At 44.9% G+C, this 13522-nt stretch overlaps 1 protein-coding gene and 1 pseudogene across 3 annotated transcripts in view; one reads left to right on the plus strand and one right to left on the minus strand.

Annotated features, from left to right (window-relative positions):
- The window catches only part of CRAMP1 (cramped chromatin regulator homolog 1), a 67797-nt gene that overhangs the window by 42321 nt on the left and 11954 nt on the right, over positions 1–13522 (minus strand). For all 3 annotated transcript variants that reach the window (XM_066275327.1, XM_066275325.1, XM_066275326.1), the window contains exons 3-4: positions 9411–9604; positions 307–460 (exon numbers count right to left, since the gene is read on the minus strand). In XM_066275327.1, coding sequence (XP_066131424.1) covers positions 307–460; positions 9411–9604 — 348 coding nt within the window. The remainder of the gene's footprint in view (positions 1–306; positions 461–9410; positions 9605–13522) is intronic.
- Positions 4143–5070, plus strand: LOC136334084 (ubiquitin carboxyl-terminal hydrolase isozyme L3-like; annotated as a pseudogene).

Raw genomic sequence — 13522 nt, forward strand, 5'->3', positions numbered from 1 at the left:
GCACTGAGGATAGCTCAGCTGGTCTGAGCGTTGACCCTAGGTGCTGAGGACAGCTCGGCTGATTCGACCATCAGCCCCAGGCAGCGGTTACCAGGTAGATCCCAGTCAGGGCACATGCAGAAGTCTATCTCCCCTCCTCTCACTTAAAATAAAGAAAAAGGGGGAAAATCAGTTCTCTGCTCCTGACCAGAGCTCAAGCCCACCTCCCACCCAGCCTCCCCAGAGACCAGGCCCCCCCTCTCTCTCTCTCTCTCTCTCTCTCTCTCTCTCACACACACACACACACACACACACACACACGCTCACCATTGTCAAAGTCGATGTACTTGGTGATCTTGTGCCAGGTGCGGTAGTAGAAGTGCCGCACCTGTTCCTTGTTCTTCACCATGCTGGCGGGCTTGCCCTTCTTCTTATACTTGAGGGCTATGTTGTTCTGGATCGCTTCAAAGTCTTTCCCATGCTGGAAAATAAGCCCATGGTAAAAGCACAGAGGTTACAAGGCAGCCATGCGTATGACGCAGACACTTCCAGAGAAAGAAAACCATTGCAGTCAAGCAGCAAGTGTCTTTCACAGCTCTTATTTGCATAGCAACTTCAACCTCGCTTCCCTAGAACCTCAGGTTTCCATCAGAATAACAGCTAAAGCAACAACGGAAACTGAGGGACAGGGCTCTCACAGCAGGAAATATCAAAGGGGCAAAGGCCCTAGAGGAGGAAAGATATAAAGCTTATCATTCAAACAAATGGCTTAATATCTGGAGTTTGTTAGAGACCCTAGAATGAGATAGCTTTGTGAATACGATCAGAAGACAGGGCAAGACAATGGGGGTACTCAGGGTGTTGTGTATCTGGCCATCTTAAAATACATACAACAATATATTGACCACTCAGAAAACACTGTCATTGCTTCCATCATACAAAATATATGCTATATTCAAACAGGGATTGCAAACTTGAACATTTAACCAGGGAATCACAGACTATGCTTGGGGTAAGAAAAGTACCAGGAAAGTCTGGAACATCTGGTAGTGCAAGAAAGTAAGGAGCCCTGGCCGGTTGGCTCAGTGGTAGAGCGTCGGCCTGGCGTGCAGGAGTCCCTGGTTCGATTCCCGGCCAGGGCACACAGGAGAAGCGCCCATCTGCTTCTCCACCCCCCTCTCCTTCCTCTCTGTCTCTCTCTTCCCCTCCCGCAGCCAAGGCTCCATTGGAGCAAAGTTGGCCTGGGCGCTGAGGATGGCTCCATGGCCTCTGCCTCAGGCACTAGAATGGCTCTGGTTGCAACAGAGCAACGCCCCAGATGGGCAGAGCATCGCCCCCTGGTGGGCGTGCCGAGTGGATCCCGGTCAGGTGCATGCAGGAGTCTGACTGCCTCCCTGTCTCTAACTTCAGAAAAATACAAAAAAAAAAAAAAAAAAAAAAGAAAGTAAAGCCTGACCAGGCGGTGGTGCAGTGGATAGAGCGTTGGACTGGGATGCAGAGGACTCAGGTTCGAGACCCCGAGGTCGCCAGCTTGAGCGCAGACTCATCTGGTTTGAGCAAAAGCTCACCAGCTTGGACCCAAGGTCGCTGGCTCAAGCAAGAGGTTACTCAGTCAGCTGAAGGCCCACAGTCAAGGCACATATGAGAAAGCAATCAATGAACAACTAAGGTGTTGCAACGAAAAACTGATGATTGATGCTTCTCTCTCTCTCCGTTCCTGTCTGTCTGTACCTCTCTCTGACTCTTTCTGCCTCTGTAAAAAAAAAAAAGAAAGGGAGGTGCTCAAAATGTCAAATTGTAATAGAGGTGTACTGAAAGCACACAGAAGCCAAGTTGAAGAAGCTACCAGTGACCAAAATCTAGAATGATATGAGCAACAAAATCAACAATAATGTCAAGTGTAAATAAAAATAAAATGATAAAAGTAACAACGATAAAAATGGATTACAATGCATAGAACAGCCTAAATATCCTCGAGTCTATACAAATATAAATAAAGAACTGAATAAATACATAAATGGGGAAGGGAGCACTTTTCCTTATACTGGGTTCAATTAATAAATGTAGAAATAATGGAGTCAGATCATCAGTGGGCAAACTTCATAGAAACAGTTGTTTCAGGGAAGAAGCTACAATAGTGGCTAAAATTAGTGGGAGAATGAATGAGAGCCTGACCAGGCGGTGGCACAGTGGGTAGTATTGACCCAGGACACTGAGGACCCAGGTTCGAAACCCTGAGGTTGCTGGCCTGAGTGCGGGCTCATCCAGCTTGAGCACGGTTCACCGGCTTGAGCGTGCATCCCCCACAGTCACTGGCTTGAGCAAGGGGTCACCGGCTTGGCTAGAGCCCCCTGTCAAGGCACATATGAGAAAGCAATCAATGAACAACTAAGGTGCTGTAATGAAGAACTGATGCTTCTCATCTCTCTCCCTTCCTGTCTGTCCCTCTCTCTCTAAAAAAAGAATGAGAAACAGGGTTTATATAGTCTCGAAGTAAAAAAAGTGACTTGGCAATGGAGAACCTGGGAGCTGCGACTGGATGGGGGTTACGCTCACAACAGCAGGGCTGAGGCAGACAGCACCCTGAACTGCGGGTGCAGGAGAGGACGCTCCAAGAACAGCACAGCACTCTTACTGTGCTCCTGACAAAACACAAAGTAAAACTGAACCACGAGGAGACCTCTGTAAGCCCACACTGGGGGCGTCCCACAACCTAAAGCTAGGAGTCTTCAAAGGTGTCAGAGTCATGAGTGGAAAAAACGAGAAACAAAGGACCCGTCCCAGATGGGAGGACTTAGCAGTCATGACAACTAAATGCAATGCGGGATCCTCCTCCAGAAAGGAGACCTGTGGGAATACCAGCTCAATCTGAGTACGACCTACAGGTCGGAAAAGGTATCACGTCCACTCTGAATCTCCTCTTCTGTAGGTCATGCTGCACGGATGTGAACACGGGGAAGCAGGGTGAAGGGCATATGAAATTCTTTGTATTCTACAACTTTTCCCAAGTCTGAAGTTGTTTCAAATTAAAAAGTTAAAATAAAAACTAAAAAAATTTGCCTGACCTGTGGTGGCACAGTGGATAAAGCATCAACCTAGAAATGCTGAGGTCGCCGGTTCAAAACTCTGGGCTTGCCTGGTCAAGGCACATATGGGAGTTGATGCTTCCAGCTCCTCCTCACCCCTTCTCTCTCTCTCTCTCTCTCTCTCTCTCTCTGTCTCTCCCTCTCCTCTCTAAAATGAATAAATAAAAAATTAAAAAAAAAAAAAAACTAAAAAAATTTAAAGCTTGTTCATTAAAAAAACACACACAATGGCCATAAAACATAAAATGACATAGCTGTGTCTGACATGTCTTCCTTCAGGGGCTAGATCAGGTGCCGCCTCCCCCATAAAACTTTCCTCAGCTCCTGATCAGACCTGTGACTAAAACAGTGCAACAGCCTCTCAGTCTCATGACTTCATTTTGCAGCTGGAGAACAAACCCAGAGGTGAACTGACTTACCAGGTAGGGACTAGAATCTGGGATTTGTGACTCCTGATCCCGTGTTCTAAATCTATGCTGCCTTCTGAATTCTCGTGGCTTTTGTTAAGTGTTTGCTTTCTGGTGGTCCTTTTTTTTTGTTTTTGAGAGAGACAGGAAGGGAGAGAGGGAGGAGAGAGATGAGAAGCATCAACTCAGTTGCTTCACTTTAGCTGTTATTTTTAAGATAATTTCTCATTTGTCTCGACCAGGGTTGGGGGAGGAGGGCTCAAGCCAAGCCAGTGACCCCTTGCTCAAGCCAGCAACTTTGGGATTATGTTGATGACCCTGCATTCAAGCCGCTGACTCTCCATTCAAGCCAGCAACCTTCGGGTTTTGAACCAGGGCCCTCAGCATCCCAGGCTGATGCTCAATCCATTGCACCACCACTGGTCAGGGTAATGGTCCAACTTTTCGTGCCTGTTACATTTACTGAATTAGACTATTAGCCTGTTACATGGGGAGTTCTTTGCGAAATTTCTAGCATGATGACAGTGTTCTATATTTACATGAGGCCTTCAGCAATTAACAACCCAGTGAACAACAAGCCCAAGATGCTGGCCTTATGAGTGAGAGTAAGGTAGGAATCAAGAACTAACTGTACGGCAGGAGGGCTGAAGGGTGCCCGGGCAGAGCTGCCATGCAGCGTCAGTGCTGGCTACCGCTGGAGGCCAAGCCCAAGGTCACCGACCAGTTTCTCAGTTAGGTCTACATCCTAACTGGCAGTTTGTTGATGTATATGGAGTGGATCCCGAACTCCTTAGCATGGTACCAAGACCAGTGTGTGCAATGTTACTTCTCTTCCCTATTACAGAAAAGCACAAAGTATTCAGAACAGAAGAGGAGGAAAAAATAAAATCTCAGGGACAAGATATTACACCATTATTTGTTTTCCTGAAACAAATAATCAGCAAAGCCTATGGAACTAAACTGATCCATGCTATTGCCAACAATGAAGACAAGATGCACTTCGAATGTGGATCAACCTTGAAAAAATTCCTGGAGGAGTCTGTGTCAATGAGCCCTGAAGAATGAGCCAGATACCTGGAGAGCTGATGCTATGTGAGTTACTCATGAGACCAGTGCCCATGAAGGTCAAACTGAGACAACAAATATAGATGAAAAAGTAGATCTTCATTTTATTGCATTAGTTCGCGTAGGCGGGATCTCTATGAATTAGATGGACTGAAACCATTTCCAATTAACCATGGTGAGAGGAGTGATGAAACGTTATTCAGGATGTCACAGAAGTTTGCAAGATGTTTATGGAACATGACCCTGATGAATTGTGATTCAATGCTTTTTGTTTGTCAATAATGGAAACACCAAATACTGTATTATTTACAAAAAAATTCAATTTCTGCTGCTATACACTAAATAAAAATTTTTGATAGTTTGATTAACTTGACTGATTAAACTTTGCATAAATTTTAAAAAAAGAATTGTATGGCAGAAGCAAATAAAAATAGACACAGACAGACATAAGAGAAAATTAAAGGTTGACAACAGGCTTTGTGAAGAACTACCTGTCTAGGATACGTCTCCCTTCTCTGTCACAGGAGCCATAACCCATGACCCGGGTCACAGGGAGCAGTCTGAGATGGGCCCAGCTAATTTGGGTCCTCCCTAAAGCTGTCCTAGCTGGAAAAGGGGTGAGGGTAGGGTGGGTCCTTGCCTCTGAGGAGTATCTGAAAAGAAGCACAGAAATGTTACCACCACCCCCAACACAAGAGGATAACAGATAACATCGTCAGCTGGAGCCAGCTCCTTCCTGTCCCACTCAGTCATGAGAGCCACTCAATCCCCTTGTCTTTTTCTGCTACTCTAAGCTGGGTCTCTGCCACTTGAAGCATAGCTAAATAAGACTTGTATGCATCAAAAAGGCAGGAACAACCTAGAAGAACACTGCAGAAGTGACACTTTCAGAGCAGAGGCCTTTACCCCCAGACCCCACAGTTAAGATAGTCTGCCCCAGCTAATCAGCCATACATCAGGGCCCCATCAGAGTCCCACCAAGTTCTGGTCACACAAAATGACACACATAGAGCCAGTGCTCACATTCTCTGTCTCTCTCCCACACACATATACAAATACATAAACACACCCTAACACACACACTCTCACACTATTTGGGATCCATAATACCAATAGTAGAAAGCATTAAGTGATCAGAATAGCCAATCATTTTTACTATTAAGGGATTCAGGTGACCTCAAAATAAACACCTACCTAGTAGAAATATTAGAATAAGAAGCCTAGACCAAAGAGAAGGGAATGAACTAATCCACCTAAAAAAATGTAAGGGCAAGTCATTCATGGGAATTCTTGCCCTCCTACTTTTAACTGACAACCACATCACCTGCTGCTTTCTTCAGCAAGACACCCTGCAGAGCCCAAGAGGGAAGGACCACATTAAACTAGTAATTGTGTTGCCTTAGCATCAGCAATGGTTGCTATTCTGAGAATATTCCAGGTATCACAAGTCTTCTATGCTCAACAGCTTAAAGAAGACAATTTAAGGGCCCTGGCTGGTTGAGTCAGTGGATAGAGCATCAGCACAGCATGCGAACATCCTAGGTTCGATCCCCAGTCAGGGCACACATAAGAAACGACATCTGCTTTTCTTTCTCTCCCTCCCCCTTCTCTCCCTCTTCCCCTCTCACAGCCAGTGGCTTGATTGGTTTGAGCATCGTCCCCGGGCGCTGAGGATAGCTCGGTGAATTCCAGCATCAGCCCTAGACCAGGCAAGGGAGCACGCAGGAGTCTATCTCCCCTCCTCTCACTTAAAAAATAAATAGGAAAATAAAAAAAGGAAGGCAATTTAGGCATATAATCTATACAAAAACAGCTTCTGTACTTTAAAATTGTCAAAGGGAAGAGAAAGCACACATCTGGATTTACGTGAATGACTGCACCTACTAGAACAAGCCTCATGCGCATACTTCCTTCTCACCTTGGACATCTGAATTAAACAACCCCGACACGTGGGCCTCTTCCACCCAGGACAGGGAGACTAAACCATCAGCCCCAGGAAGGGAGAAAACCAGTCACAGGAATGTTCAGAAACCGGCACCAAGTTCTAGTTCTCTGCCTCCACTTAGGAGTCTCCTTTTTGGTTTCTCTATGAACCCTTCATGGTTTCAATTCCAAAGCCTCCTTCCTTTATGAGTCTGTTTCACAGCTGTGGACAGACTTTCCTATCATTCCAATTCCTTTACTATTAAAAGAATAAGGTTCATTTTCTGAACAACCTACTGTGGACACTATAGCCCAAAGATATATCCTAAAACACAGTATATGCAGAAGATGCATACTGTACAACAATCAATAGCTCAATGGGTAAGGGCAGGCAAGGCTGGTCAGAAGGTTAACACTTAGATGTCATGGGCCACTTAGTATCTGCTGAAACTGCTCAACTCTGCCGCTGAAGTCAAAATTGGCCAAAGACAATATACAGGCAAATGGGCATGGCTGTGTTCCAAAAAAACTTTATTTATAAAAATAGGGGCCCTGGCCGGTTGGCTCAGCGGTAGAGCGTCGGCCTGGTGTGCGGGGGACCCGGGTTTGATTCCCGGCCAGGGCACATAGGAGAAGCGCCCATTTGCTTCTCCACCCCCCCCCCTTTCCTCTCTGTCTCTCTCTTCCCCTCCCGCAGTCAGGGCTACATTGGAGCAAGGATGGTCCGGGCACTGGGGGTGGCTCCTTGGCCTCTGCCCCAGGCGCTAGAGTGGCTCGGGTCTCTGCAGAGCGACACCCAGGAGGGGCAGAGCATCGCCCCCTGGTGGGCAAGAGTGCCAGGTGGATCCCGGTCGGGCACATGCGGGAGTCTGTCTGTCTGTCTCTCCCCGTTTCCAGCTTCAGAAAAATACAAAAAAAAAAAAAAAAAAAAAAAAAATAGGCAGAGAACAACACATAGACCATGGACTTGCCACACCTGGAGTAAAATGTAAGATCTACAGGAAAGTTCTGTCCGTTTCTATCACAACAAGTTTCGACACATAAGCACATGTTTATTTGGCGCATGTGTGCCTCTCCATTTTTATCACTTAATGTATACATACTGACGTAGCAAATTAACTAAAACAAAGTTGATTCACGTTAGTCTTATGTGTGAAGCGATAGTGTACCCATGGCTACTGATAAAGTTCATTTACACCAATGTAATTTTTACGAATTTCAACAAGGAAGAAATGCTACAGAAATATGTCTGTCGCATCCACCATATTCCCTGGACTTAGCACCCTCCGACTATCACTTGTTTTTGTACTTACAAAATTTTTTGAAGGGCAAAAAATTCAAAAATAAAGAAGATATCAAATAAGCACTGGTTCAATTTTTCGCATCAAAAGATAAAACATTTTTCAAAAATGGGATATACAAATTGCCCTCACGCTGGCAAGAAATCATTAATAATAATGGCAATTATATTATTTAATAAAGTTTATTGATGGTAAGAAAAATTTGTATTTTGTTTTATTCCAAAAACGGATAGAACTTTCCGGTAGACCTTATATTTATACACATGAAAAAAATACTAAACAAAAGAACTATGAAACACCATCAAATATGTACCTGACAATAAAAAAAATCATGTTCATTACAATTACAAAGGTTTGGAAAAAACAAGAAGTGACAGTGAAAACGGCCGGCAGGGAACACAGCCATTTCTTTCAGCTGCAGGATCAGGGAACAGCTTTTTCTATCTTTAGTTTGTCCCAGGTCAGCTGCAGTGTCTCTCAGGGCTGAGCTGGCTGCTCTGACTGATGAGACAAGTGTTTGCCCCTCCCCCCAGGGGACACCCCTCTAGATCAGCCCCCTCAGCTGCAAGGGGAAGGCCCAGAAAGAAGGGCACTACTCTTCAATCCTGAGTATGTTGGAAAGACAATGGGTAGAATCTGAGAAGGAAAAGAAACATAAAGATGCCTCCAAGCCTGACCAGGCAGTGGAGCAGTGGATAGAGCATCGGATTGGGATGCAGAGGACCCAGGTTTGAGACCCTGAGGTTGCCAGCTTGAGTGCAGGCTCATTTGGTTTGAGCAAGAGCCCACCAACTTGGACCCAAGGTCACTGACTCAAGCAAGGGGTTACTCAGTCCGCTGAAGGCCCACGGTCAAGGCACATATGAGAAAGTAATCAATGAACAACTAAGGTGTTGCAATGAAAAACTGATGATTGATGCTTCTTATCTCTCTCCATACCTGTCTGTCTTGTCCCTATCTATCCCTCTCTCTGACTCTTTGTCTGTTAAAAAAAGAAAAAAAGATGCCTCCAAACAGCTACCCCTCTAGTAACAGCTTTTAAAGTCACAATTGGGAGGCCTCAGCTCTGGGGACCCAAACCTGCCACAGTCACATTAAGGGCTCCCCAACAGAACTACTAACCTAGTAGATTTAGTAGCCATATAGTAAAAAAGGCAAAGGATAACTTAAAAAGAAATACAAGTGGGTCCTGGACAGTTGGCTCAGTTGGCTCAGCGGTAGAGCGTTGGCCTGGCGTGCCGGGGACCCAGGTTCAATTCCCGGCCAGGGCACATAGGAGAAGCTCCCATTTGCTTCTCCACCCCCCCCCTTCCTCTCTGTCTCTCTCTTCCCCTCCCGCAGCCAAGGCTCCATTGGAGCAAAGATGGCCCGGGCGCTGGGGATGGCTCCTTGGCCTCTGCCCCAGGCGCTAGAGTGGCTCTGGTCGCGGCAGAGCGACGCCCCGGAGGGGCAGAGCATCGCCCCTGGTGGGCGTGCCGGGTGGATCCCGGTGGGGCGCATGCGGGAGTCTGTCTGACTGTTTCTCCCCGTTTCCAGCTTCAGAAAAATACCAAAAAAAAAACCACACAAAAAAAACAAAACAAAAAAAATGAAATACAAGTGATAAGAGACTAAGAGTCTGAGTGGCCTAATCTGGCCCCATAACTCACCTCGTACAGTCCCTCAAAGAAAGTGTTCTTGTCCTCGGTACTCCAGGACTCCCACTGCCGCCGGACCTTCTTGCCTTCTTCTTTCTCACCACCAGAAGAGCCTAAGTTCCGGGAGGAGGAGCGAGAGGCCCCTGCAGGGGCAGCAGAGGCAACCCCAGACCCATTTCCAGATGACGATCCACCACTGTCGGCTCCTTTGAGAGAAAGAACTATATCGTAATCTGTTCCAGAAAGCTGGAGAGGCTCGGGAAGGCTCCACTGTCTGGGGACCCACCCTGAGGTCCCATTCCATGCTCCACAACCACTGAGACTATATAGTAGGACAGCACCTGGGACCTACTGTGTGCCCAGTGGTGCTATCCAGTTAATGACACCATCCTGACCTGACCTTGTGACTCTTTCAAATGTTTTTACAGTGAAAAAAGGAGAAAGAGTATTTATGTGGAATCCTTTAAAGAGTACAATGATAATGTCCACGATGGAGGTCTACAGCTCTTTCCTCTCTGTGAACTGAAACCAAACATCACAATTAAGAGTGTTTTTTTCAAATGAGGGTTTGGCTGAAACAATTCTTATCTTTTCAAATGAACAAATTGAAAATTCAAGCTCAAGAAAACATTTAAATGGGTATAAAAACACTGTCTTCCTTTAGATATAATCAATACTTTAGAATATGAGTCATTTGATGCCTAAGAATCTGTAAAAAGTCTTGAAACTCCTCTTTTTCAGCTTTTAGCTTGCAGGAGGCCTAGGTGCAACTTTCTTCAGTTGTCCGGAATCCAGGTTCATCCAACACCAGCCACCTCCACCACGCTGCCCAAGTTCGACCCTAACAAGATCAAAGTCGTAAACCTTAGGTGCACCAGTGGGAAAGTTGGTGCCACGTCTGCCCTGGCCACCAAGATCAGTCCTCTGGGTCTGTCTCCAGAAATGGTTGTGATCACATCACCAAAGCAACAGGTAACTAAAAGGGGCTGCGGATTACAGTGAAACTGACCATTCCAAACAGGCTCAAATTAAGGAGTATCTTCTGCCTCTGCCCCTGAGCATCAAAGCCCTCAAAGAACTGCCAAGAGACAAAAAGAAGCAAAAATAAAAAAATTTAAAAAATAAGCATGGTAGAAATATTGCTTTTGATGAGATTGTTAACATTGCCCGACAGATGTGGCACTGATCTTTAGTTAGAGAACTCTGTGGAACCATTAAAGATATCTTGGGGACTGCCCAGAGTTGATGGCCACCACCCTCATGATATCATAGATGATATCAGCATGGTGCAGTAGAATGTCCAGTTAAAAATTACAAAGTAGCCTGACCTGTGGTGGCGCAGTGGATATAGCGTCGACCTGGAAATGCTGAGGTCGCCGGTTCGAAACCCTGGGCTTGCCTGGTCAAGGCACATATGGGAGTTGATGCTTCCAGCTCCTCCCCACTTCTCTCTCTCTGTCTCTCTCTCCTCCCTCTCCCTCTCTGTCTCTCTCTCCTCTCTAAAAATGAATAAATAAAAAAGTAAAAAAAAAAAATTACAAAGTAGACCTGTGGTGGCACAGTGGATAAAGCATCCACCGGGGATGCTGAGGTCACTGGTTCAAAATCCTGGGCTTTCCCGGTCAAGGCACATACGCCAAGCAATCAATAAACTAAAGTGAAGCAACTATGAGTTGATACTTCTTGCTCCACACCCCCCTCTCCTTTCGCTGTAAAGTCAATAAATAAAATCTTAATAAAAAATTACAAATTAGATATTTCAAATAAAGATTATTTGACAATAAAAAAAAGTCTTAAAACTCTTTTTTCTGGATCAATTTCCACCAGCAAAACCTGGTGTTTAGGGAGTGACCCTACAACATTGCAAATGCTTTTAAAGCATCAGTTCCAAATCTCAAGATGAGACCTTAAAAACCAAGCTGATGCACTGGCCAGTTAGCTCAGTGGCAGAATGTCATCCCAAAACAAGGTTGTAGGTTCGATCCCCAGTCAGGGTACATACAAGAATCAACCAAAGAATGTATAAATAAGTGGGCCTGACCAGGTGGTGGTGCAGTGGATAGAGCGTCAGGCTGGGATGCAGAGGACCCAGGTTCGAGACCCCGAGGTTGCCAGCTTGAACACAAGCTCATCTGGTTTGAGTAAAAGCCCACCAGCTTGAACCCAAGGTCGCTGGCTCCAGCAAGGGGTTACTCGGTCTGCTGAAGGCACATATGAGAAAGCAATCAATGAACAACTAAGGTGTCGCAGCGTGCAATGAAAAACTAATGATTGATGCTTCTCATCTCTCTCTGTTCCTGTCCTGTCTATCCCTCTCTCTGACTCACTCTCTCTGTAAAAAATAAATAAATAAAAATTAAAAAAAAAGTGGAACAATAAATTGATGTTTCTCTCTCTCTCTCTCTCTCTCTCCCCATCCCTTCCCTCTTTCTCTAAAATCAACTTAAAAAAAAAGAACAAACACACATGTGAAAGGGGAAAGTGCCATCAAGTACAACAACAACACAGGGCACCCGCGCTATGCAGTAAACCAGGTCTGCACTCTGAGGACCATGGAGGCAATAAACGAGAGTTGAAGGTCATTGACAAAAAGATCGTATGACCTAACCAAACGCTCCCACCCATTTAGTTTCTTCCTTTCAGAGGGAACAGCACTCCCAGCATATCTCAGTGATTCCCTTTCCACAAAACTGTAGGACCATCAAATGGGGAAAAACCTTCAAACTCTGAATAACAGTAAAAATAAGATCATAAAGGTGCTTTAAAAAGCAAAGCCGAACAACCGCAGATGATTGAAAGACAAGTAGTTCTACAAAAACCATCAGAAATAAAAGAAATGAAAAACTAAAAACCTGTTGATCCATGTAAGCTTTCAGACTACCCCGGGAAAAAACAAGACATTGGTGCAGGGCTGTCTGGGAACAGTGGGAGGCAATCCCTCTCCACTGGTACATGAATCTGTTACTACGTCAATAGGGAGTATCTGAAAACAGGTCAATCCAACTTTAGGAAGCAGAATGTGTTTTCATACATGCTGAAAGAATTACTCAGTTATGCCTGGCCTGTGGTGGCGCAGTGGATGGAGTGTTGACTGGGAATGCTGGGGTCACCGGTTCGAAACCCTGGGCTTGCCTGGCCAAGGCACATATGACAAGCAACCAATGAACAACTACAGTGAAGCAACTATGAGTTTGGTATTTCTCATCCACCACCCCTGTCCTCTCTCTGTAAAATTAATAAATAATTAAAAAAAAAGAATTAGTTATATGGAATCGTCTGATTCTTTTGCGTGGAAAGGTGTATCAGTTGAGCAATGAGCTGACTTCCTAAGGCAGTGATTTTCAACCTTTTTCATCTCATGGCACACATAAATTACTAAAATTCTGCAGCCACTAAAAATATTTTTTGCCGAGCCTGACCTGTGGTGGCGCAGTGGATAAAGCATCGACCTGGAAATGCTGAGGTCGCCGGTTCGAAACCCTGGGCTTGCCTGGTCAAGGCACATATGGGAGTTGATGCTTCCAGCTCCTCCCCCCCTTCTCTCTCTCTGTCTCTCCTCTCTCTCTCTTTCTCTCTCTGTCTCTCCCTCTCCTTTCTAAAATGAATAAATAAAAAAATAAAAATAAAAAAAAAAAAAAATAAAAATTTAAAAATTTAAAAATATTTTTTGCCGATATGACAAAAAATAGGCATACTATAATTTTGATGCATCCACACAGGACAGCTATTGTTGTGTTGGCTACTGTCATTTCTTTATTTGACAATCTAAGGAAAAAGAGGTCAGTGCCCCCGACTAAACAGTCAGGTATTGCGTGTTTTAAAAATTCTTGTGGACACACTGATTGAAAATCGCTGTCCCATGGTAACGTGACTAGGTACAAGAAATCGTTGGTTTATCAGAGCTATGCTGTCCAATTTGACAGCCATTAACCACATGAGGCTACTTATATTTAAAGATTGATTAATTAAAATTAAATAAAACAAAAACTCAGTTTCTTGGTCACCCTAGCCAGCCAGTGCTATCTTTGAGTATTTGACATTCGCAGTCCTAAATATACTGTTATATAATAAAAGATGATCAAGCTAAATCAGTCTACATTCCAGCTGATTTTCCAATTGTCCCT

This window comes from Saccopteryx bilineata, chromosome 4 (assembly GCF_036850765.1).
Source record: "Saccopteryx bilineata isolate mSacBil1 chromosome 4, mSacBil1_pri_phased_curated, whole genome shotgun sequence".
Lineage (NCBI taxonomy): Eukaryota > Metazoa > Chordata > Mammalia > Chiroptera > Emballonuridae > Saccopteryx > Saccopteryx bilineata.